The 27,855-nt window shown below is 36.5% G+C and overlaps 1 protein-coding gene across 1 annotated transcript in view; it reads right to left on the bottom strand.

Moving 5' to 3' along the window:
* The window catches only part of Wdr44 (WD repeat domain 44), a 99,964-nt gene that overhangs the window by 25,217 nt on the left and 46,892 nt on the right, over positions 1 to 27,855 (bottom strand). Inside the window, exons 3-12 of the mRNA XM_052738111.1 lie at positions 23,498 to 23,572; positions 17,336 to 17,972; positions 16,539 to 16,669; positions 15,452 to 15,547; positions 12,883 to 13,019; positions 12,031 to 12,114; positions 7,666 to 7,772; positions 6,049 to 6,200; positions 3,659 to 3,797; positions 1,585 to 1,649 (exon numbers count right to left, since the gene is read on the bottom strand). Coding sequence (XP_052594071.1) covers positions 1,585 to 1,649; positions 3,659 to 3,797; positions 6,049 to 6,200; positions 7,666 to 7,772; positions 12,031 to 12,114; positions 12,883 to 13,019; positions 15,452 to 15,547; positions 16,539 to 16,669; positions 17,336 to 17,972; positions 23,498 to 23,572 — 1,623 coding nt within the window. The remainder of the gene's footprint in view (positions 1 to 1,584; positions 1,650 to 3,658; positions 3,798 to 6,048; positions 6,201 to 7,665; positions 7,773 to 12,030; positions 12,115 to 12,882; positions 13,020 to 15,451; positions 15,548 to 16,538; positions 16,670 to 17,335; positions 17,973 to 23,497; positions 23,573 to 27,855) is intronic.

Here is a 27,855-nt window from a genome sequence, read left to right as displayed (position 1 = left end):
AAAGTCCATGCTAAAGTCAACACTACAAGGCTTTAAGCATTTAGACAGCAGGGCAAGCTAAGGATGTACCTCCCTTACACTTCCTGAGCTACTTTTGGGAATCAAGAGAAACATCATAGGAGTTGTAATTCTAGGCTTGGGAACACTGCTAGGGAGTAGGTGAGTGACCTTGGCTCATCACTGTTCAACTGTACTCTATTTCACATGATGAGAAAACATGAAAAAGCACTTCAAAAGAGTTAAGACACCACAACCATGAGCCAGACAAAATGCATATAAAAATGATCTCCACTGTGCTAATTGTGCTCCACTGTATCTAGAGTTACGTTAAGAAATAATTCCAGACACCAAACCCCAAAAGACATGTAATAGAGGCCTCTTTTAGCTGTTTAGAGAAAGAATGAGAAAAGTCAAAGCAATCTCAAATGACCTTTTCCTGAAAGTGATAGACCACTCAATTATTTCAGAAGAAAAAAAATCAAATAGTATAAGAAAAATGATTAACTTTTTTATTAAAGAAGTTTAATAGTTCTCATTTATAATGTCTTGTACTCAATTAACATTGTAATTACACTTAGAGATCAGGAGTGGGGAGGCTAGACAGAAGTAGTTATGAATATATAAGCTGCTAAGCATATTCAAGACAGTCTTATGCAGTATAGGCTGTCTTTTAAAAGCAATAAATACCTAGAAGCTTTATAGTAAATTAAACTAATAAATAAACAAACCCTTTTCCCTAAAGCAAAGCAGTTAAAATTGTCACTATGCATTAGTGAGTGAAGGCTTTAGAGAAAAATTGGCCCATGAAGAATGGGCATAGTTTGAATAAAAAGAAAGGAGACTGGAAGCATCCAGATAAACTTAGAATAAAAGCACAGAAGCAGCATTTCAATGATAACTGTACACCTACTACAGTCAGCATGGAGTAAGGTGTCGAGAATTAGTCCAAAGCCTAAATAGAAGGAAGATACGGTAAGCAATATAAATAGAAAACTACATACGATATATTATAAAACACACTGAGTAATAATTTGCCTGCTGGATTTAGGGAAACATTTAATAAGAGAACATAAGATATCTGAGCTGAATTCAGACAGGGCATTCTGGACAAAGCAAACACATGGGAAAAGATATCAATGTGAAAGAGTTAAATTTAGGACACAGACCAGCATGGAAAGTAGAACTCACAGATACCAGAGTATTAGAACTGAGTTAGAAAGGCAATATGAGGCATTATTAAGAAGTATCTTTTTCCTGGAGGCAATAAAATGACATCAGAAGAATTTAACTATAGTTAAATTATAAAATTATTATTTTAAAAATATTAAACCTGGATTGAGGGAAAGTGATTATGTTTTATTTAAGTCTGCAACTGTAGGTACCTTGAATAATATTATTCACCATTTGGCAATCTTGAAACTTGATAATTTTTCCCTTGGGAATACTAGTAGAAGAAAGACTTCTAACATTACATGTTAATTTAAATTAAATACCTTGACAGAACTTATTTATAATTGAAAACTATTTCAGGGCATCAAACAAATCACAGAATTTAACAAAAGTAACCATAAAACTTGAACATACCCCTGTGTCTGTGTCAGATTTTGATGAACTTAGACTTTCCTGAGATGGTGACGGTGACACACGGCCTAAAAACAGCACAGTAATTGTAAATAAAGCATATATGTATATACACTAATCTATCAACAAAAATATCCTGAAATAATAACAGTCATAGAACATAATACCCTAGAAAAACACATTTTCTAAATGTGAACTATAACCACACAAGCACCCACATATTGTCTTTATCATTTTGATCAATTTGAATAGAACAGCTTAACCAGTTCCCTAAATTAGTAAACAAAGTATCATTTCATCTTCATTATTCATAGTGAATACATTGTTACTAATTACAAAAGGAGCAAGGGGAAATAACAGAAGACCAAGAAGTTCTGAGCTGAGGTCAGGTTTTAAAGGCAACTGAAACAGTCTTTTTGCCTCACCAGGTAGAACAGGAAAAGCTCACTCACTATACAAGTAGCCCATTTTAACTTTGTCTTGTCACATCATCAATTATGTACTATGACATACATTAAGGACATTCATAAGGTTTTCTAAACAATAGAGGGTCCCCAGTACTGGTGGCACAGTACCATTATCTCAGATACTCATGAGGTTGAGGCAAGTAGATCTTAAGTTCAAGGCCTGCCTGAGCTACAAAGAGAGTTCAAGGCCAGACTGGGTATCAGTGAGATACTGCCACTTGATAAGTTTTTTTTTTTAAGTGGGAGGTGGATTGAGGTTGAGAATATAGCTTAATTATAGAACTTAATGATAGATGCCTGGTATACTTGAGGACCTACGTTCAATTTCTAGTACCAAGAAATTCCCAAACAAAACAAAATATAGGGTCTATCTAGATAGTTGAATGAATGAGAAACTTCCGTGTTCTTTAAATTGGTGCTTCGATTATATTCTATATGCTCACCAATGGTTAACTCTATTTTCTTTTCTCCCATTTCTTAACTTCTTATTTTCAACCTTATATGATTAGGAAGGGGATGATTTGTGAATAAAGTTTGTTACATTAAAAATTATAAGAAAGTTATCTCATAAAATCAGAGTCCCTACTTAATTAAATTCTTTATACTTTCTTAAATCATCACATAACAAGAATTTTTTGTTTAGGTATAGTCAGTGTTTACCATATATTCATGGTATTTTGAGGTTGGTTTTATTTTGTCAGTTAACAGTTTTTCAAATATCCATTGATTTCATATATCCACAAACTTAATTTACTTTTCATGGCTATTTTAGCAACCTTTCTTTACTTTGTGAGTATACATAGTATTATTATTTTTCCAGTTTAATTCGAGCTTTCACTTTAATTTAGGATAGAACTGAAGGTTGCTAGAGGAAACCAAGTAATTTCTAACTGGTTAATAAAATTACATATTATACTTGAAAAGGCATAAATCAAAAGCTTTGTGGTATTTTTTTCATTAAGTCCAGAGATTTTTTTTTTTTTTTCGAGACAGGGTTTCTCTGTGTAGTTTTGCGCCTTTCCTGGGACTCACTTGGTAGCCCAGGCTGGCCTCGAACTCACAGAGATCCGCCTGGCTCTGCCTCCCGAGTGCTGGGATTAAAGGCGTGCGCCACCACCGCCCGGCCAAGTCCAGAGATTTTTGCTATTGCTGTTTGCCTTATTTTTATTTAGTTTTTGAAACAGTCTTGCTAAATAAGCCAGATTACCCTTGAATTCTTGACCTTCTTGCCTCAGCCCTGCAAAGAGTCAAGAAAATAGGTGCACAGTACTATACCATGTAAATGCTGACTGGCTATTACGATAAGTAGTGGTTACTACAAATGACTGGCCGGCTAAAGAGAGCAGTACAGTTGAATATTACTTATTAGATTTTGGAGCTTGTTGGATTTTTAAATAATTGCATGGTCTTTATAAATTCAGCATCCCTAATCTGAAAAAATGAAATCTGAAATTCTCTAAAATTAGAAAACTTTGAGCATTTTCCCAATGTTTAATGAGTTTCAGATTACAAAGCATTTTGAATTTGGGAACTGAGGATGCTTAACATATATTGCACTTAAAACGCAAAAATTCCAGATTTATTTAGATATTTAAAGAAATGAAAAATACCTTCAGTGTTGTATTTCATTCGCATGTTGTTGAAATAGTCAAAAGCATTTTTTAAAGCCCATATCCTCACTATATTGTCTTGTCCAGCTGAGGCAAGTAATCGGCCACAGTGAGAAAATTTCATGGTCCAAACAGCTCCCTATGAAAACAGAAGGTTCAAAATGACTTTACAAGCTTAAGAGATGGACGTTCCTTTAACCCAACCTTTAAAGTTATGCCACATTATCTACAGTAAGATAACACTAACTTTCCTGACACGTCTCCTAGCCACAGGTGCAATGGTGCTAAAGTACCACAAAGGGAAGCCTTTAGAAGAAAGGTATGTTAGGATCGTTATCATTTCCTATAGTTTAACCTAAGAAATTTAAAACTCCAAACTATGTTCACATAGTAATAAAATAAGGGCTCTTTTTGGTTGCATATATGCATGCATGTGTGTGGGCATGTGTGTAGAGGTCAGAGGGCAACCTCAGGTGCCATTTATGAGAGTCCCTAAGTGCCTAGAAATATTATTTAGAAAAGCACAAAGCACAGCTTGGAAACTTCAGTCCCTTAACTGAATATGAAGGGGGAAGAGAAAGCCCTTACATGTCCCTAACAACTCCTACCAGGACTGAAAAGAACAAGGCCTAGCCTACCTTAGCTGTGGTGCCCACAGCATGAGATACTTCCAAGTACCTAAATAGTTTGGTCTTATTCTGCTTTTCTCTCTACAGTACATTACTAGACTCTCTATAGAAACTGAAAACATTGGAGAAGTATATGTTCAGAAAAGTGTTAAAAAATAGCAGTCTTGGGGCTGGAGAGATGGCTCAGTGGTTAAGAGCACTGACTGTTCTTCCAGAGGTCGTGAGTTCAACTCCCAGCAACCACATGGTGGCTCTCAACCATCTCTGGCGCTTATAATAAATAGCTAAATCTTTTTTTTTTTTTTTTAAAGATTTATTTATTTATTATGTATACAATGTTCTGTCTGCACATATCCCTGCAGGCCAGAAGAGGGCACCAGATCTCATTACAGATGGTTGTGAGCCACCATGTGGTTGCTGGGAATTGAACTTAGGACCTTTGGAAGAGCAAGCAGTATTCTTAACCTCTGAGCCATCTCTCCAGCCCAATAGCTAAATCTTAAAAAAAAAAATAGCAGTCTTTACTAGGAAGGGCTAAATCCTATTCTAACAAATAAGATTATAATACAGACTTAGGTGTATTAAAAAGATTACCTGCCTATAGATTCTCAAGGAAGAAAGATTATGTAAGTTAGAAGCAACTGCTAATTTATTTAAATAACAATCATTTCCATAAAAGTCAAATACAGTTAAAACAAAAACAAAAACAAAACACCATCATTTGGATCCCAATATAATGGGCTTTTTACTTAAGTAGAAAATAAAGGTGGGTTCAATATAAGAAAATTCAGTAAGTTCCAAAATGAAACCATTATAAAAATTAAAACATTGATGCATAGTTTATTAGCACAAAAATTGCAATTTCAACGTAGCCACTATCTGCTGCTTATAGTCACTCTGTAGTTGGGGCAACACTTAGGCTTTATTTGATTCCCTGACCAAGGGTACAGCATAGTTTACCTAGGTTTGGGTTTCACTGCTATCTTCCTCATGTTCCTGGATTTGCAGAAACTACCTGCAAGATAATCTGAGTATTTTCATCTGCACTGGTAGGCTTGATTTTTTTCTTTGCAGTGTTAGGGATCAGAGAGAGCCTCATACATATGAAGGTAACACTGAACCACAAAGCCACATCCCTAGTCTGGTACTTTTGAAATCTGAAAGAATATAAACCTCTACCTATCTCTATCTTGGCTGAGCATTTTACTGTGGAAAACACATTGGGATTCTGAACATTTTTTTCCAAAGTGCTAGGGACTGAAAGCAGGACTTTATGTATGACATGCAAATGCTCTAAGTATCCCTAGCCCTGAAATATTTGTTTAAATTGTGATTGGGAATATTTAAAATATTTTTACAAGTGACAGACTTTTTTTCTAATTTAAGTGCTGTAAAGGTTGGCCTCTCTGCATAGCTTTTTCTCAGTAATACAGCCTAGAGCTTATTTATTCCAAACCTCACTTTCATTTTGAAATTGGGTTGCCCTAGGTAGCACAGGCTGGCCTTGATCTCATTCATCTTCCTGCCTCAGCCTTCTGTGTGCTGGGATTATAGGCCCAAGAGATTATATTCAGCCTAAAACGTTACTCCTTAAACAATAATTCAGAGACAAACACTGCATTATCTATTCATTTAAATATATTAATATAAATTTACTGTTCTTGAGTTTGATTAGCAAAAGTACATACATTGGTAAAGATAAGCTAAATAGAAGCCTCAAAAAATACACTACCAGTTATGAAAAACTAAATGGTTGCTTACCATATGTTCACCACTAAGATCTTGAACCACTTTGATCTGATCAAAATCATAAGGTCCTTTGAAACCATGTGCTGCCTTGAATTTAACTGGTCTTGTATATGGCATTCCTTCATCATCACTTGATGAAGGGTCATCTTGATCAGTATGAAACACTGAAGACCAAAACAACAAAATTCATCAATGGTTAATATATATCTAGTTACAATCATATTTTCAAATATATTGATCATCAAGTATACTTTTAGTAAATAGAGAAGCAAAATTTCTCTATTAATATATAACATATTGGTTGAGAAAGTGGAGTCTGATGCTAGATTGGCTGAATTTAAATCCAGCTGTTATTTATAATCTGTTTGACCATAGAGAAGTTACTCAACCTTTCTATGCTTCTCAGTTTTCTTGCCTATAAAGTGAGGATGATGATACTCACTTTAATGAGTTATGAGATTAAATTAGTTAACACTTGGGTTAATTCTTAGAAGAGTATCTGGCATTGTGTGAGTACTAAATGCAATTATTAATAAAAACAAATGAGCAAAATAATGACAAAGGCAGAGTGGGCTACAATCTCTGAAAATTAAGAAAATCTATTTTTACATTATTTATCGTGCATACATGTGCATGCCATCAGGCACATGTGGAGTCTGTTCTGTCATTCTACCACATAGATTATAGAGATTGAACTCTGGCAGCAAGCTCCTTTACCCACTCACCATCTTGCTGGCCCCTAGTTTTGTTTTGTTTTGTTTTTTTGTGTGTGTGTGTGTATGTGTGTGTATGTGGCTGGGTGAATGCACATGCCACAGCACAAGAGTAGAGATCAGAGCCTTACACCTTCTTTGAAGCAGGGTCTCTCTTGTTTTCTTCTGCTGATGTGTTACATGCTGCAGACTAGCTGGCCTGTGAACTTGAGGGCAATTCTCCTCTCTCCATCTTCTATGTCATCATAAAAATATTGCCTTTACAGATGCATACTATAGCATCTATCTTTTACCTGAGTTCCAAGGAACCCCATTAGGCTTGCATGGCAAGAGCTTTTACCCAATGAAATAATTCCCTGGTCCCAAGTTTACCTAATTAAAAAAAACAGTTTTAAAAGTCTTTATTATTATGGGCATGAGTGTTTTGCCTCCATGAATGTCTGTGTACTATGTGTGTGCCTGGTGCCCATGGAAGCCAGAAGAGGGTGTCAGATCCTCTGAAACTAGAGTTACAGAAAGCTCTAGGCTGCCATAAGAGTATTGGGAAATTATACATGGATTCTCTAGAAGAGCCAGCCGGCGCTCTTAACCACTAAGTCATTTCTCTAGCTTCTTAAAACTATTTTTAAAAGCCAAAAAATCTGACAACACCAATTTCTACCTAATCCTTGGAGAGTAAATCCTTCAAGGCTGTTATAATCACAAAATACTAAACCAATTCATACTTAAAAGTATACATTTATCTTTCTTCATATTCATAAAACTAAGTGAGACATTTGTGATTTATTGAAATACTAACATATTGACTATAAAAATTTGTTGTATTCACTGATACAGAGTGCTTCTTATAAATAAACTAAATTTAGAAAATACACATTAATGGACTATTCAGTTGAAATGTGCTCATTTTACTGACCTTCATCTCTTACACTTTTAACCTTATTTATAGCCCGTTCACCATATTCCTCAGCAAGATGCTTTGCTCTCTTTACTGATTTTCCAAGGAATTTCTTTAGTTGAGTCCTGAAGAAAAAGACACAAAAAGGTATTGACACAATTTTGCAAAGTGAACTATCCACAGACAAACTTAAGAGGTATCTTTAAAAACATTAATAGTAGGTATTCAAGTTCTCAGATTCCTTGGTTTTTTTAAATTTATTTTGTGTATATTGGTGTTTTGCCTGAAGGTATGTATGTATGAGTTACAGACAGTTATGAGCTGCCATGTGGGTGCTGAGAATTAAACCTGAGTCCTCTGGAAGAGCAGCCAGTGTTCTTAACTGCTGAGCCATCTCTCCAGCCCCATCAGATTCCATGTTTTATGGAAAGAACATATTCAAGTCAATATCCTTCAAAGAGAATATATATGAATATGATTTCTCTCAATTAACAGTTATTGTATATTTTAGAGCCATACCTTTCAAGTGTGAGTAATAATTGACTGGCAATGGTGGGGTAGGGAGAGGCATGTTTAAGCAGATCTATGGGGCCCCATCCTCAGACAATCTGATCTGGAGAGTTGTAGTGAAGCCATAAATATGCAGTTATAATTTTGAAAAGACTACTTTAGAGACTTCTCTCTAAGAATACATTTTACCAACAAGAAGGAAGGTTTAAAAAAGTCATTTATGCCTGGCAGTGGTGGTGCATGCTTTTAATCCCAGCACTCGGAAGACAGAGACAGGTGGATTTCTGTAAGTTCAAGGCCAGCCTGGTCTACAGAGTGAGTTCCAGGACAGCTAGGGCTATACATAGAAACCCTATTTTGAAAAAAAAAAAAAGAGTCATTTATCTACAAAATAGAATCCCTGGAAGTTTAAGAAGACCTATTGTGTTTTCTCTTTCATCTGGGTATTCACAGAAATAAAATTAGCCTGAGCTTTCCCAGTAGACACCCCTAAATCCAAAGTTAAACAAGCATCAAAGCTTCTCTAAACAAGTTTGAATTATTCTTTTTTCAGTTAAAAAGATATGAATGTCTATCAACAGCAGAATGGATAAATAAGTGTTGGTATAAGCTATACTCCAGCACCGATTACTAATTTCTATTTACCCAGTGGTAGGGTGCTTGCTTAGCATGTGCTGGTCCCTAGTTTTGACCCAGCATTGTCAAAAAAAATGATAGAGAATCTTGATAATAATCTATGAGATTATTAAAAATTTTCATTTTCTATTTTATACATACCTGTTATTACTTTCAGTCATCAGAAAACAAAGACGATAAACTATTTTTATAGTGCTGGGGATTGAGCCCAGGGCCTTGTATATGCTAGGTGAGCATTCTACCATTGAGCTATGTCCCCATCTCTACAAAACCAGTTTCTAAAACCAAAATAAGGTGTCTATTCTAAAGTTATAGTTTACGGATAAGTATAGGTTCACTACAATGATGTTTAGTTTTAATTGCTAATTTGACACACTCTAGAATCACCTGAGAAGGGAGGCTCAATAAGGAACTGTCTAGATTGGGGTGGCCTGTGAACACATCTATGAGGGGATTATCTTTATTAATGGGAAGACTGTGAGTGACGCCATTCCCTAGGTAGGGGATCTTGGATTGTTTAATAGTGAAGAACTCGAACTAAGCACTAAGTGCAGGTATTAATTCATTGCTCTGTACTCTTCACTGTGGATGTATTATGACTAGCTGCTTCAAGTTCACGCTGCCTTAACATTCCTGCAATTATGGGCTGTGAGCCAAATACACCCTTTCTTTCTTAAGTGGCTCTTATCAGGGTATTTTATCATACCAACAGGAAATGAAACTATGATGACTACTATTTAAAAGCCAAGAAGACATTTAAATCATTGTAGATGTGACTTTCTAAAATACAGACTTTTTGCTTTTGTTTTTTGAGACAGGGTTTCTTTAGGTAGCCGTGGCTATTCTGTAGACCAGGCTGGCCTAACACTCACAGAGATTCTGCCTACCCCTGACTCCAAGTGCTGGGATTAAAGGTGTATACCACTATGCTCAGCTATAGACTTTCATGACTTTAAAGTAGTACTGAACATTTAGATTTCCTTTCATTGATGAACAGGGTCGGTTACCACTCGTACTATTCTCAGGGCCTTTTGAACAGGATTCACTTAGGCTCAATTATCAGTTGCTTCCTCAGATTTCAAAACAACTTGTTATGATCAGGAAAAGTCAGAACCATGGGCCAATCTCTTCTGGTTACTGGCTGCATTATTGGTTTACCCCATTACTCAGTGCAAATATTTCTATGTTCTATGTGTATCATGGTAAGAGAAAGGGCTGGAAAGAGTTACTGTACACACAGACTATTGTGCTATGTATGTGTCCTTTTATCATTTTCTGATTACAATCTTGCAATCAGAATATTACCCAACAGTCTGACGTGCCAACTTCTATGTCATGATTTGCAGCTTCTCTGTTACTTTAGAAGCTCAGGTACTAGATGACTAGATTTAAGAAATAATGTATGAATCAATAATGGGACTGAATAGACCCATTTTTTGAATAGATTTTTTTTCCTAGAAAAATGAGCTTTAACAGGGCACAGTGATATATGCCTGTAATCACAATACTCAGGATAAAGAAGCAGGAAGTTGTGAGTTCATGCCAGCCTGAGCTGGTGTATATAGCCATATAGTGAGAACTTACACAAGAAAACCAAAGTAGAATATAAATGAGCTTTAGGGCATACACTATATGACGGCTCACCTGGATGTTTGTTTCCTGAACAATTCCTAAGTCTTTGGATCCTGACAGTTGTCACTGTTAGCCAACTTTCAAATATCTGGTGTTAACATATATTTGCATTTTGGCACATATTTTCTAAATAGTCTTACTTCCCTTAATATACATAAGAAAAAAATCAGACTTAAGTAGATCATTCACTTTGGACTTTATATGGCAATATTGCCAATTTAGTGACTCATGCATAATCAGACACAATCCACATGACCACCATTATACTATGTATTTGTAGGGGTAACAGAAGAATCATATGATCATAAACTTTTCATATCACACTATTTAGCTGTTTAAAATGTGTTTACTTTTGGCTCACCCTCCTTGAGGATCTATAGGGAGCTAGTGGCTACTAGGAGAAATATTTCTTCAGTGTAGTCACTGATAAGTTGCCTATGCTCCTGTAAGTAACTCTTATTAAACTCATTGGGTAATTTAAAACAAAACAAAACAAAACATACAAACAAACAAAAACAACCGGGCAGTGGTGGCACATGCCTTTAATCCCAGCACTCAGGAGTCAGAGGCAGGTAGATCTGAGTTCAAGGCCAGTCTGTTCGACAAAGTTAGTTCCAGAACAGCCAAGGCTACACAAAGGAACCCTGTCATGAAAACCCAAAAATAAAGAGTAAAAAAGACAGAAAGTAGAAGAGAAACTAGTTAGAAAGAGAAAGAGGATCAGTAGGAGTGGGGGCGGGAGCAAGAAAAGGTAATAGGGGTGAATATGATAAAATACATTACATACATGTATGAAAATGTCATAATGAACAACATGTAAAATATATGCTGATAAAATGATTTGCTTTTAAAATTAGAAAATGGCATTAAGATATCATGCTAAAGAGAAAAAATAAGTTATGTGGCTATAGACTTGCTATGAACTGGAGTAGTTAGGAAGAATCTCACATACTTTATGTAGAAATATAAAGAGACTTTGGAAAGATGAAGAGAAGGGGGAAGATATCTAAGTGATTGATGTTCTACTCACAATTCTAGCACCTACGATGGAAAACAATACAAGGATAATACAAAATACACTGGTCATTTACTTTATGTCAGATGCTTTACAGGTGACCTAACAAACATAAGAAACTCATAATCAACCAGTAGAAGGGAGGGGATAGTGTGGGGTAGAAATTTAACGTGATTAAAACCATTTGAAGGGAGACCACATATTCCATTCCAAAGCAACTCTCTCAAGCTGAAAGAAATTATGAGAAAGAAGTTACTGAAATTAAGTGGTAGCAGATATGTCCGAGCAATATGGCAAGGATTGATACTCTTAGGAATTTTCTGGTAGATCAATGTGTGGTGATGGCAATTCGTAGGAGTAACAGAACAACATTGGGATGGTGGTAATATAAGATAATAGTATCATGTTAGAAGCCCTGGAATGAGTTTCACTATGAATTTAGCAGACAAATCTCGTTAAAGGACCTGCTTTACTGTAATGTAAAAGGAACACTTTTATATTACATTTTTTGATAAAAAAAAATAACCTGGCAATTTTCTTACTTTTCTAATAAACATTTAAAAAGAAGAAAGCCCTGGCGAGTAACTCACGTTTTTTGTTTTAACCTTCCACCGTCGGTGTCTGCTTGCTGTGACTGTAACTTTTCTTCATCATCAGACTGTGTGGCATCATTGCTACAAGAAGGGGAAGTCATTTAAAAAAACCATTTCTCTTCTCAAAAATATCTTCTTATATTTATTATACAGCAACCAATCAGAATAAGAAAAATGATCCCAATATGTTTATATAACTTCAAATTAATGAATAACCTGAGAATTACTAAATGGTTTCCAAGATTAAAGCCTGGAATCTTAAAGCAAGATGCAATGTGTAAAATTTAAATGAATGCAGTTTAATAGCTTATAAAAATCCTACTATATCAAGGCTGTGTATATCAACAATAAAGTAACCTGTAGATAGCTTTTTCTTGGTTCATAAGGTACAATATGTATAAAATTTAAGAAAAGTTCTCGCTTTTCTAGAACTTATTCCTTAGGCCCTCATTACATCTCATAACAAAACTCAATCGCTCTGCTTGAAAGCTATTTTCCCACTATAATACAAAGTACGAATACTTAGAAAGTGAAGTGCTAGAATAGAAGACTGAGTGCTCCTCACACACAGCTTTTTACACTGCTTTGATTCTGTTTCTGGAATAAATCATTTTCAATGACAAGAAACTAAGTAGTATGAGATTTAAGATTTAGAATAGTCTCCACAAGTAACTACATAATATGACTATAACAGAGATCAAAGGTAAAGAATACATTCTTGAGCTAATTTGACTTTTAGATTAAAACAGAGGAGTGAGTTTAAATAAGTAGGGACAGTTGTAGTTCACAAAGCTAAATCATCACTACCACACTGAAATGTTATAAAAGTTAAATAACATTAAGTCATACCTTACATACTCCTTTGTCCTTCTCATGATGTGTAGAGTGAGAGGGTTAATACCTGTTGGCAACTTCTCTTCAGCAAGACTTAGAGGTATTTCTTCTCCAGTATCTAGGTTCTTAATCATTACACTGGCTAAAATTTCCTGGAGGTAAAAAAATAACATCAAGATGCTTGTAACTTAATTATCTTTAAAAATTATTATTTTTATTTGCATATATGTATGTAGTGTGTGTGTGTGTGTGTGTGTGTGTGTGTGTGTGTGTGTGTGTGTGTGTGTGTGTGTTGTAGACAGAGGCCAGAGGTACTGGATCTCCTGGAGTTGGAGTTACAGGTAGTTGTGAGTTGTGGTGCTGGGACTCAAACTTAGGTTCTCTGGAAGAGGAATAGTACTCTTAATTGCTGAGCCATCTATCCAGACCTTATCTTTTTTGAGTCTACAAAATCCTTAAAATTTTAAGTTAAGGATTTTCTAGATAGTCACTACTGGGAAGAATAATCTTAAACATTTACACTGAGATATAATTCTCACACCATAAAATATTACCCCTTAAAACATGCAATTCAATGGCTAATAATATATTTATAGTTCCTAATTGATCATTAAATTATAATATTTGACTACTCACAAAGGAAATCACTTCTATATTAGCTGTCAATCCCATTTAATTTTTTTCTCAGTCTCTGGTAATTACTAATCTTTCTGTCTGTACTGATTCATCTATTTAGGACATTTCATAAATTCAATGAAAAATATATGTATAATACATACATACACACACACTGTATCTGTATTCTTTCATTTAGCATGCTATTTTTAAGGTTTATCCAAATACCAATATCATATTCCCTTTAATTGCTGAAAAATATACTATTGAATGGACATACTACATTTTATTTAAGGATTCATCCATCAATAATACATGCTTGGACTGTTTGCATTTTTTGGCAATTATGAACAATGCTGCTGTGAATATCTGTACACTTCTGTGTGGATATATTTCCATTTTTCTTTAGTATAAAAATAGGAATGGAACTGCTGGGTCATGGTAACATTAACATTTTGACAAATGTTAAACTGTTTTCCAAAGTATAATTTAGAAACATGTATTATTTTATTTTAACATATTTGAGAAAGGGTCTAGCTATGTTGGTCAGCATGACCTCAAACTAATGATCTGCTATCCTTGGTATTGAAATTATTATTGTGTACTACCATGTCTAGCTTCCTAAAAAAAACCCAAAAAACCCTACTTCGTTTTAGAACTTCATTCTGAATAAACTGACAATAAATACATTCTAATTTTTATTTTATGTGTATGGTATTTTTCTGCATCCATGTCTGTGCATCACACGTACATAATTTCCGTGGAGGCCAGAAGACGGCATTAGATTCTCCTGGAACTGGAGTTATAGACAGTTGTAAGCCACTGTGTGGGTTGTGTGGATTCTAGGAATCAAACCTGGGTCCTTGAGAAGAGCAACCATTGCTCTTAACTGCTGACTCATCTCTCCAACTTAAGTTCAAAGGTAAGAAACCATTATAGGGTTAGGGAAATTGCTCAGCAGATAAAGAGATTTAAGACCAACTCAGATGACCTGAGTCCAATCCCCAGGACTTACACAGTGGAATGAGAGATCCAAATCTTACAAATCGTCCTTTGACCTCCACACGTGTACTGTGGCATGCATGTACCCATAAACACACACACACACACACACACACACACACACACACACACACACACACACACACACACACACACACAAATGTAAAAAAGCATCTGAACTACTACACTTATTTTCAAGCTCACTTTCTATAAAATACAGATCCTGTTTTTTTGTGCTGTGTGTGAATGTGCACGTGGTACTGGGAATGGACTTTATGAATGCTAGCAAACATACAACTGAGCTACAGCCCCAGATGTTTCTGTCTTTTTCTTTCTGATTTATTGTCTCAGAAAGTTACCAGGCTGGCCTTGAACTTACTCTGTAGCTCAAGTAGATACTGAACTTGTGATTCCCCTACCTCATCTTCATGAGTGCTGGGATTATAGGCCTGCTTTGTCATCAGCCCATCTTGGATTCTGCTTTTAATGTAAGTATTCCACCACATATCTTTGTGAAATGGCAACTTTCCATCAGAGATTCAAACTTCAATATATAAATAAAATCCCAAACCTAAGATACTCTTAATTTTAATGATTTTGGCCTAAAAGTAATTCATTATGTATGTCAAAATAACTAAACAAGTTCAGTATTCCTGGTATTGAAATAATACTTAAAAAGATGGAAATGCTGATTTCCTGGATTTAGTCATTATATACTGTATCAATCTATCAAACCATCATATTACAACCCATTAATATGTATAAATGTGAAACATCAATTAAAAAATACAGTAAGTTATATGTAACATGAAACAACAGCATGTTAATCATTTTTAAGTGTAGTTCAGTCATTACGTACAGTTAAGTGCTATGCAACCAACACCACAATCCATCTCTAGACCTTTTTCATTTTCCCATTATGATTTTTACATTTTATGTTTTTAAGAACAAAAAAATTGACTTCTACCTCATCAGTAAGCTCTCTCCCAGAGTTGGATCTAGGTCTCTGAGGGCCCATCACTTCACCTGCTATGGTCTGCACATCAGGTGCTTTTCCATTTTCCTAAAATTATAATTATATAAGCAGACACACTGAATCAATTTCTATAAATTTTAATTATTCATTACCATGCATGCTTCTACAAAATTCCACAAATCAGAAAAGTCTATTGAAAATGATATTAATGATTCCATTTTAGTCCTTTATTATTTATTCTCTGCATGTTGAAAGACATTAGACATCAAAACTACTGCTGCCCATAAAATTGTGCCTTAGTAGTATCACAAACAAATAAGTGTTTTATTTGAACCCATCCAAAACAACAATTCTCTACTAAGATTGTAATTAATTCAAGCCATATGTGGATATTGCTAAAGAAGAGTTAGGACAACTTCTGTTTATGTAAAAAGCTAGACAACAAATATGTTAAAAATTTCACGTACAGTTGTTGTTGCATATTCTTCTACATTAAAAAAAACACAATACTTCAAAAAGGCAAACACCATGTGGATCCTACAAAAACTGGCTGCTTGTGACCTCTACTGCATTGTTAAAACAAAATGGTAATGCTACACTTCCAGGTCTGCTAACCCTCCTCACCTCAGCTACAATATCAAATACCCCAAGTTCCAGAATTTGGCTGTGGTAAAATGTTATGCAGTTCTTCTGTATAGCCCATGGCCTAGTACATGAATTGTTTTATGTCTGGGAAAAGGAACTTATAATATTAAAAATAGAAGCAGCTGTTTTTAAAAAATACCTATAACCTGCCACACACTTGGCATATATTAGCACATTTCATTCTTGCAGAAAACCTTCAAGGTAGATACTTTTCCCACATTTTATCAGTGGGGCATCTAAGAATCAGATGCTGAATAGTTACCTAAACTCACTAAACTAGTTAGTAGCCAAGTTAGAAAGGGAAGTGAGGTGGCCAGGCATGGAAGACAAAGAAACATTTGGCTTAGAGAAGAAAAGGGGTTTCAATAATTAAGTCAGCTAGTTGTATAAAGTTTGAGTTAGCCTATATCAAACATAATAGTAATTCACCAACCTGGGCAGTAACTATTTTATCTCCACTTGTAGCACTTGCCAAATCGAGAGAAGGCTGAGACTCTCTAGCTGTACTCTCTGAAACCACATTTGTAGTAAGGAGAGAATCAGATGGAATGTTGTCTTTGGGTACTGCAATGATAATAATAATAGTAATAGTAATGATAATGAAGATATTACTAATAGAGCAATAATACCAACAATTTTATACACATATACACAAAATTAATAAAGAAGTACTTTTAACCTTTATTTAATTCTTGAAACAAGCCTGTGAGAACAGTGGCTTTTATTATTCTTATTTTCTTTATTAAAAAAACATGGTTCAAATGAATTATTTAACTTCTTCAAGACTACACAGTTTATAAATTCAAAGATCTAGGATTTAAATTTAGAACTTTTAAAGTCTTCCACTCCCATTTTCTTTCTACCACTCCCACACCAATTCTTAGAGGGTAAAAAATGTGAAAGTCTGGAGTCTGCCTAAGTATTCAGTAATATTATTTTAACTTATGACTAGTATAATACCTTTCACCTTTTGTCAACTTACTCAAGAAATAATTTATATATCCTAGCTATCAGAGTGGTTTTTCTTTAGCACAAACTGAAACAAAAGCAGAAAAGTTAGCTGAGAATCATAGCAAATGCCTATGCTTGAGGAAGTAGAGGCAGAAGATCTCCACAAGTTCAAGGCTAGCCCAGTCAATAGAGAAGTTCCATGCTAGCCTGGATGACATAAAAGGACCCTATCCCAACCAAAATATTTCCCAACCAAAATATTTCTCAATTAATACTTGCCATCCAGATCAGGTGTTTTAAGAGCCTCAAACTCCAGTTCACTTTTCTTTTTTCTTGGTGGTGGCGCAGGTCGGGCTGGAGGTGGGGGTCTAGGAGGTGGGAAATTAGTTGGTGGAGGTGGGCGTGCAGGAACAGGCTTCTTTGTACTGGCTACTATATCAGGTTCTGGAGTAAGGTGCCTTGGGGGTTTGGTGGGAGCCACTTCTTCCGCAGCAGCAAAATCTTTAGTAGATAGAGAGTCTGAGGATGCAGAATCTAGAACATCACTTTCTTTGACTTCCACTACTTCCTTGCTCAATATTTCGGTTTCCAGGTCAGAAATATCAAGCTGCTCAGTTGAACTCTCATCAGTTAAATTAGCAGTTTCATCTACTGTCTTCTCACAGGTGTCAGCAGAAGGGAAACATTTTTGTGTTTCTAATTCAGTTTCTCCAAACACATTTGGACTGTCCGCCTGTTCAGAATCTTGTTGTAGTTCATGCTCTATGGATAGTAGTCCAGGTATGTTACTAAAATCTGTCCCAGCCACAGAAGGACTGGCGGTAGCCTGATCGGAGAGTTCTTTTCCTTCGGGATCCAAAGACTCATCTTCCAATTGTAGTACTTTCTGACTCTCCTCAATAATACTATCAATTATCTAATGAAAAGTTAAAAAGCAGTTTTTTAAAAATGAAGCTATTTACAATAACAAAGCAATAGCTAATTAAATATATGGCAGGCAATGTCTGTAACACTTCATTGATTTTAATCTTTACAACAAACTTATGACAGTTCACTCTATTGTCATCATTTTACAAAGGAAGGAAGTAAAGCATACATGGACCAAGTGATTTGTCCAATGTTTTTGAGTTAGTTAGTCATAAAAGTGGCATAAGCCCTGGAAGTTTGCTTCCAGAAACTATATGCTTCCACTCTGCAATAGGGAACCTGTGTTAGTATACAGTCACAAAAGTTCAATGAACCCTGTAAGATGAAGCCATATGTCTTCTCATGAAGACTCCAAATGTCAAGAGTTCATGTACATAGTTCTGCCAAACTAGTTGCAATAACTCCCTGCTGTATCAAGTTAACAAAATCATGAGAACAAAATCCCTAGGTTAGAACTGAACTTGTTTCAGTCTGAATTCAAGACTACACCAGATAAGCCACCAGATACAAGGAGACGAACATATTTGAATCAATTATAAGGCTTCATTCCTCAAACTGAGGGCAGGTCCATGCAAAGAGCTCAAACATCCAGCCCACATTGCTTCCACTCCCCGTTTCTTACGTCTAAGTGAAAAATACACACAGGTGGTCTATGTCTTCAAGTAATATTTAGAAGAAAATATATCTCCTACACAGTTTTCTTATTACTAACACATTAAAGTCCCTGATTCACTCATTCTTCTACTATATCAAGCCTGGATTCTGCTTTCTCAATTCCCAGCCCCAGTAAGTTAATGGAATGTGCCACAGACCTGCCCCGGTCAGTTGTTTTTGTTTTTTACAATTCCACCCTAGTAGAACGGCTGTTATTGCTGTTCTGTAAGATTTGCCCTTGATTTCCCAGAGTATTACTAGCTTTTCTCTAAAATTTAGTACTAGAAATTACCTCATTTTTACCACCTATAATATGGACTAAGCTCCACAATGTTATCATATTTACATTTTATCAGCATTGGTGACTTTAGTGATAACAGAAGTCAGATAACAATGCGTGTGAAACTGCGCAACAGGGATCCTTGTGGAAGAGGAAGTGGAAAGACTGTAAGAACCAGCGCAGTAAATGACTACAAGGACAGTGACTTCAGGACACAGCAGGGCTGTGACACTGTGCGTGTATAAGACCTGTGCAAGCTCAAGTTAGATGAAGAGAGGTTGTGGGCACAAAGCTCCACCCCTAGTCCAGAAGCTTCTGGCAATTGACAACTGTGTGAAGAGGGAGGGTCAGTTTCTCAAGAGTGTGGCCCCTGGGAAGTTGACCACGATGCGGTGGAAGAGCACACATCCCAGAAGATCTGGGCAACACAAATAGGATTGGACGGGCTTTTTAAAAAAGGAGGACACAAAGTTTGATGAGGAGGGCAGGGGGGATTGGGGAGGAGCTGGAGGAAGGGTGAATATTTTCAAAACACATGCAATTCTTAAAGAACTAACTTAAAAAAAAGAATAACTAAACCGTGAAGACACAGTGTCAGCTGGGTACAATATAATTTTCAAAAAGCTTGGTAGTTGCCTAGCATTTACTAGGCCCTGGGTTTGATCTTTAGGACCAGGGTTAGGGCAGGGGGGATTGGCTATAAACAGAAAAAAAAAACCTTCAAAGAAGTAGCCTAGCATTTTTATAAGCTAAAGAGAAGTTAGCCACAGGAGAGAAAGATAACAATAAAATTCTCAAGTTCTAGAGAAGAAAGGAAAGAAAGCCTACTGTGTATCACACCCAGTATATATCATCCTGTGATAATCTCATTAGATAGCTGGATTATCTTTTTTTCAGAAGTAGGATCTGAGGTAAAAGCATTAGGAAATTTGCCAAAATGCCTCACAGTTAGTAAACAAAAAAGCCCAAACTTAAAATCCACGTAATCTTCCACACAGTACTTTGGATAGGGAAAAAAAGAATACTTAATTCTCAGCAATACATGATAGGAAATAGAAGTAAAAGATGAAAACAAGTTTGTAAATAAGGGGAAGATAATGGAAGAGGGGGTTTCAGCTTCTTGGCCTCCTATGTCTATGTGCAGAAGAAAACAAGGGGTGGTGAGTGGCCACAGTAAGAGCAAGGTTAGTATAAAGGGTTGACACGATCACTGTGTGTAACAGAAAGGCTCATGCTATACAAATAAGGGGTCAAAATGAGGTTGAAAACTATGTCTTCCCTAGTCTGTTCTCCTAAGCCCACTCTTCTATGACTTTACCATTCATTACAGCATGAATAATATAATACACAGACTAAACAGGTTAGCTCCATCTATTCACTCTGTTCACACCAGGCCATCAGTTCCTGGAGAGCAAGACACATTTTTCAGCTTGTTGATGATAGACACCTTCTATACACATTTATGGTGCCTAACTCTGACATTTTTAAAATGGATTTGGAAGCAATGAAAAGGGGAAAAAAGAAAACAGAACTAAAAGCAACAAAGAGATGCTGCTGCTGTTGTACTTGTTTACATCAAAAGCTCACTGCATTCTGAGTGATTATAAAATGAAACCCAGATACTTTAGTATGACAGAGGCATTCTCCTAACTTGGACTTATTAGACTCACCCAAACATTCTACACATTCCCCAGCTCTAAACCATTGGTAATATCTTTCCTCTTTGATCTCTACCTGCCAAAATTTTATCTATTCATCAAAAATCAGCTCACATGCCCCTTTTCCCATAAAGTTACCTCCGTTCCTGCTGTCAAATAGGAGATAGTTTCTCTTTAGGTTTTTCTTTAATAATATTTTGTAAATTTAGTACAATATTTATTACATTTATTTTCATCCAATTTCCTTATTTTCTTTTTGACATATGGTTGTATGCAGACTGGCTTCAAACTCCTGCTGTAGCTGAGGATGATCCTGAATTTTTCTGATTCTTTTGCCTCTACAACTCCAGTGCTGGGATTAGAAGTTTGTGCCACCATGTCTGGTTATGTTTACTCAAATTCCTCTACTAAAATGTAAGAAACTTCCAAGCAGGAGAGTTAGTATTATTTTCCTATGGTCTTTAGCAATTCATGCTCAACCAGTGTTAAAAGGCTAGAGCTTTAGAAGAGTATTATTAAGCTTCACTTTATGTCCCATAGGATTTTCTCACTACCTTTTCCGTTTCTATTTAAACTCTCCTCCCAATCACCTTTCAGGTATTAACTACAGGCAGGATAAATTGTTTAAGTAGGTAACTGATTCTTTTAAAGGGGAGAAATTAAAAGCTGGGGTGTTGATGAATGCCTGTAATGCTAGCACTTGAGTGGCTGAAGGAGGAGGAAGAGGAGAAATATAGCAAAAATGAACAAGTTTCAACAACACAAATGGCTAAATATAATTTAAAATGTTTGGCAGGAGCATAGTAAAGATGAAATATGAAGGACATATAAACAGGGTAAGAATAAAAAATTCTATCTACATTGTAATCAGGAAGTAAATAATGTATGCAAATGGTTGAGAACCAAGAATGAATCATGAAAAAAAATCAAAGAAACTGTTACACTACAGAATGGTGAGTTTTTTCCTATTTTTAAAAACAGTTCTATTTCTGCTCTATGCTAATACACAAGAACACTGCTTCTCCCTGAAGGGGTTTTTCTCTTTTATAGAAAATGGTATGATCAACATTAAAATTCACAGTCTGTTATATTTATAAATTTTATAAGGGTAGAATAGCGCTCTTCATTGACAGCAAGTTTGCCACAAATCCATCCCAGATACGGAGACATTTTCGGTTATCATGACTAAAGGATGGAGAGAATGCTACTGGTGTCCAGCAAGGTAGAAGAATTCTATAAAGCACGCAATAGTCGCTGCTTCCCTTCACAACAATGTATGTGAAGAGTGCTACTGTTGAAGAAGCTCTGAAGTAGAGAATGAGCTGTTTTGCTGGGCTCTAGAAACTTATTGGCTAAAACAGTGCTCATGGCCCAGAAAACACACAAAATTTGTCTAAGGAAATGAAGAGAAATATCTTCTTCCTTGGAATTTATGCTGATACTAAAAATAGCTCATTTTATATTTTTTTTTAATGGTGTATATGTGTACTACATGCAGAGGCTAGATAAGGATACCCTGTGTCTTCCTCTATACTCTCTACCTTATTCCTTTGAGACAGGGTTTGCCACCGAACCTGATTTGCCTCCTGGCTTGCAGGCCAGAAAACTCCTGTTGGGATCAACTTGTCTCCATTCCTTGCACTCCCAAACACAAGCATACAGGGTCATGACTAGCTTTTTTTTAAAGATACATTTAGGGGTTTGAACTCAGGTTCCCATGCTTAAATAGCAAGTGTTCTTGCCCACTGAGACATCTTCCCAGGCCCAGCCCCAAACTATGTACCTTGCACTCAGTCTCTTCTTGTGAACTAACTTCTGGAGCATCACAGCACTGATTATTTAAAAGGCATCAAGGACTCTATCAATGTAAGGACTTCCTGCTATCTCTGACTCCTAAAGCTATTATAATTTGCTACAATGAGCCTTTCAGTATCTGTAAATTCTATTTTTTTTTTGTTGCTGTTGTTGATGTTTTTTTTTTGTTTTTTGTTTTTTTTTTTTTTTTTTTTTTTTTGGTTTTCGAGACAGGGTTTCTCTGTGTAGCTTTGCGCCTTTCCTGGTACTCGCTTTGGAGACCAGGCTGGCCTCGAACTCACAGAGATCCGCCTGCCTCTGCCTCCCGAGTGCTGGGATTAAAGGCGTGCGCCACCACCGCCCGGCTTTTGTGTGTGTGTTTTTTTTTTTTTTTTTTTTTTTTTTTTTTTTTTTGGTTTTTCGAGACAGGGTTTCTCTGTGTAGCTTTGCGCCTTTCCTGGGACTCACTTGATAGCCCAGGCTGGCCTCGAACTCACAGAGATCCGCCTGGCTCTGTTGTTGATGTTTTGAGATAGAGTCACTATGTAGCCCTGGCTGTCCTGGAGCTCACTATGTAGATCAGGCTGGCCTCAAACTCACAGAGATCTGCCTGCATCTAACTCCCAAGTGCTGGGATTAAAGGTGTGCAACATGATGCCTGACTCAGAATCTGTAACTTTTAATAGTTAAGTCAAGATTAGGAACTCCTAAACCATTAAATACAATCATATTTTGCTGTTGGTGTTATTGTTTTCATTTTTTGAGACAGAATCACCCTTTGTAGCCCTGGCTGACCTGGAACTCACTATATCCATCACAGAGATTCACCTTCTCTGCCTTTCAAGTGCTGAGATTAAAGGCCTGTGCCATAGCACTTAGCAGCCATATTAAACAAACAAACAAACAAACAAACGTTTCAAGGATAAATTACCAAGTAGATGATGACACAACTTCTAAAAAGCCACATGTGCCTTTCACCATAAAGCTGATGATGCAAAAATCATGTGCTAAAACAATCTGTATGTGTAGAACAGTATGCCGAAACAATACACAACACATTCTATTTTAAATGCATCATATAAATTTGATATCCTCTATAAACTAAAGTTGACATTATATCTTTCCAACCTTTTTAGATACATCTTGTCTCAGTTCTTGTACAGGGGACTCATTTCCAGCTTTGTTTGATGTATTCTCTGTTTCCTGTAAAGAAAGAAATAAACAGACCAAATGATGACTTTTATTTAAAAGTCTCCTAAAAATGGGTGCAAAAGGGGAAATACAGCATTCTTAAACCAAAGAAGGCATGAGATTGTCCTTAAAAAACTAAAACAAAAATAATACTACACAAAGCAAAGAAACATAAAAGCTATGAACAGATAGTATGTCAACTATGACACTGTGACTTGCAAAAAAAAAATCAGCAAATTTAAATGTGAAAAATTGAGCCTAGCTTTCAGCAAAGAAGATTTATTTTTAGATGTATGGGTATTCTGCCTGAGTGTATCTATATACACAATATGGATGCTTGTAGAGGCCAGAAGGCACTGGATCCCCTGGAACTGGAGTTGCAGATAGTTAGGAGCTGCCACGTGGGTGCTGGGAAGCAAAGCTGGGTCTTCTGAAAGAGCACCAAGTTATCTTAACTTTGAGCCATTTCTCCAGACCCCTGAGCTTACCGTTTTAACATTAAAAACCTAATAGAGGGCTGGTGAGATGACTCAGAGGGTAAAAGTGCTTCTTACAAGCCTGATGACCTGAGTTCAATCCCTGGAACACGTAGCATGGAAGGAAAGAACCAACTCCTGCAAGTTGCCCTCCAATCTCCTGAGTTGAGCCTTAGCATGCATGTGCACCCCAATAATAATAATTTTTAAAACATTGAATAGATGATAAGAACTCACGAATATCTTAGTAGCTAGAAAAAACTAAGGATCAAAAATATTTTTTCCTGGGACTGGAGAGATGGCACAGTGACTAAGTGCACTGTGCTGCTCTCCCAGAGGACAGGGGTTCAATTCCTAGAACCCAAATGGTGACTCACAACACAAGAGTCTGTGATGTCAGTCTCAGGAGAATCCAATGCCCTCTTCTGGCTACTGCTGGCACCAGGCATACAAGCGGTACATAGATATACACTCAGGCAAAACACCTGTACACACTAAATAAATAGATATTAAAAATACTTTCCAAAATATTGTTTTATAAATATATAAAAATAAAAATCACATGACACAGAAAAGCATATTCTGAGAATATTTTTAAATTCTACATGTTTTAGATAAAAAGAGGCAAGATTAAACGAGAAGTTAAATGAAGTTTCTCAAAATACTAAAAGATGAAAAACATTAAACCCATCAAAATACATATATATCTACATGTACATTTATTTGCATGCACATATACACATGTGCACACTCACACACACACATATCTGGGAAGTTAGAAAGGTAGACACGGGATACTGCATTGCTTGCTAGAAAAATTAGGGTAAAATAATAGTGTAATACATTTGAAAATCTTGCTTTTACATTTATAAAAGGATAGCAATTTGAATGCTACTGATATAATAAGGAATATCAATTCATAATTCTTATATATCACAGAGCTTGTTAGAGGAAGGCTGCTATAATAACTTTCACAGACAAGTAATACAAGGCTATAGGATATATATATATACATACATATATATATATATATATATATATGAATGACACTTATACAATATCAGAATTATTTGTATGAGTACTAATTCCATGATGAACTTTTGCCAAAGATTACTACTGATTAGTATAATTGAGTCAATTTGCTACTGAAATTTTTTACAGCTTTGAAACATTTTCAATTTCAAATTTGTTCCTTTGGATGCCTCTTCAATATTTGGGGAGGGGAATACTATTAATTTTATTATAGAATCTGATAAAGGATCATTTTTCCCTGATGGAATCTTAAGTATGAGGTAAAATTTAAACTCTCCCACAGTCTATGAGGGCTTAACATGATGTGGACTCTTCTACACACTTGATAGCTCATGTACTTCTCATCACTACCTCCAATACCTACAGTTCAGTGAACCCTTGCTATTAGGGTTCAAGTGACATTTTTGTCATAGAAGGCTTGCCTGGCCATCTTTTAAAAAAACACAATTATTTGATTTTATGTGCATGTGTGTGTCTGTTAGTGGAGAGACAGGGGAGATTGGAGCAGGAGGATTAAACAGGGAAGAGGAAGTAAGAGATGGGTAAGGGAGAGAAGATGGGGAGAGACAACTAATACTTAAAGGCCATATGGAAACAATGCCCCAACTAGATATCTTTCATCACCAAGTGAAACCACCAATGCCAGGAATGGGCTATATATAGTCAAGTCAATGGCCCAAAGGGCCTCCAAACATTGGCTATTGCCAAGGCTACTGGTTGCTCTCCACAAACTGATGGTAAGGCCCTATTGCTGAAGGCAATACATACAAATCTCATTGAACACAGAGAAGTGGAGCTGGTGCCTAACTAGAGCCTTCACCCCTACTGACTAGTGCTTTTGGTACTCTGCATGCTATCAGGAAAAAGGTAGCCAGTTACAAATCCTGTGCTCTACAATGGTGACTTGCCTGCAAGGTATGCTGTACAGTAGTGGCACAAACATGGGAGTAACCAATAACTCTCTAATTGGATTTAAGACCTACTCCACATGATGGAAACCACGCCTGACATTGCTCAGGTGGCCATGAATGGGCCTAGAGAAAACAAAAGACTATTGTATTGCTAAAGGAACATAGCAATAAAATGATGCCTAATGACATTTTGTTATACTCATAGATCAGTGCCTCTCTCAGCCATCATCAGAAAAGCTTCCTCTAACAAACACAGAGACCCACAACTAGACAACGTGCAGACAGAAAGAGATTTTGGAATATTCAGTCCCAAATGGGATGTCTTCATCAAACCCTTCCCCTCAGGGCTCAGGGAGCTATACAGAAGAGGAGGCAGAAAGATTGTAAGAGCCAGAGCTGATGGAGTACTCCGTGGAAATAGTGTCTTCCAGACACAATGGGAGTGATGCACATGTGGATTCACAGAGACTGTGGCAGCAAGCAGAGGGCCTGCATAGGCTCAAGTCAGCTGCCTTGATCAACCATCATTAGGAAAGTTTCCTCTTGCAGTAGGCGGTAACTAACATAGAGATACACAAATGGACAATGCACAGCACTGGGGGGAGTAGACACGACATCCCATCCCAAACCCAAGAAGCTATATTGCGTTAACAACTACTCACACACACAAATCAGTTCTCTCCAATGGAGTCTCACTGGGTATATTTACCACACATAAAGGCAGACTCTATGCCCAGCAGTTGATGGCCAACACAAACTGAACTCAGTGGTATTTTTGTAGACTTTGTGTCTCATATTGTTTTGTTGGGACTTTTTTTTTGTTTTGCTGGCCTTTTATTTGTATAATATGGTTTACTAATTTTGTGTTTTTATGGATTTTGGTTGTGTGTGTGTGTGTGTTTGTACTTTGGTTTGTTTTTTGTTTTCTAAAGAGAGAGAAAGAAAGTGCATAGAGTTAGGTGGGTAGGGAGGTAGGGAGGATCTGGGAGGAAGGGAGGATCTGGAAGGAGTTGGGGGAAGGGAAACTGTGATCAAGATATATTGTGCGAAAAAATTTTTAATAAAAGTAAAAATTAAATTAAAAATGAAAAAACACATTTATTTATTTAACTTTTGTACATGGATGTCTGAGTGCATTCATTTATGCACTGCATGCCTGCAGTGCCCATGAAGATCCTAAGAGGAGCTGGATCCTCTGAAATAGGAGTTATAAGTGGTTGTGAAGCACCATGTGCATGCTGGGAACCACACTTGGGTTCTCTGTAAGAGCAGTAAGCACTCCTAACCACTGAGCAATCTCTCCAGCCCTTTTTGCTGTTCAGAATCTGAAATGAGCTTTGTTATTTGCTTAGTTTTTCTCTTATCCCACTAGAGTATAACGACTGTCTTAGTCAGGGTTTTCATTGCTGTGAAGAGACACCACGACCATGGCAACTCTTATAAAGGAAAACATTTCATTGTTGTGGCTGGCTTACAGTTTCAGAGGTTCAGTCCATTATCATCATGGCAGAGAGCATGGCAGCATGTAGGCAGACATGATGCTGGCTACATCTTGATCAGAAGGCAACAGGAAGTTGCCTGAGACACTGGGCAGTATCTTGAGCATAGGAAACCTCAAAGCCTGCCCCCACAGTGACACACTTCCTCGAACAAGGCAATACATACTCCAACAAAGCCACACCTCCTCACAGTGCCACTCTCTATGAGCTCATGGGGCCAATTACATTCGAACTACCAGAACAACCACAAGAACAGGGACATTGCTTGTTGAGTCTATCGCTATTTACCCAATATCTCAAACAATGTCTAGCACTAAATAATCACTGCTAAATAATGAATGTTGAATAATGTATATTCTGGTTTTCCTTTGGTTAAA

The sequence above is a fragment of the Peromyscus californicus genome, unplaced genomic scaffold (assembly GCF_007827085.1).
Source record: "Peromyscus californicus insignis strain IS unplaced genomic scaffold, ASM782708v3 Scaffold_10__1_contigs__length_136768540, whole genome shotgun sequence".
In the NCBI taxonomy this organism is placed as follows: Eukaryota; Metazoa; Chordata; class Mammalia; order Rodentia; family Cricetidae; genus Peromyscus; species Peromyscus californicus.
This window is presented reverse-complemented; position numbering and strand designations above follow the sequence as displayed.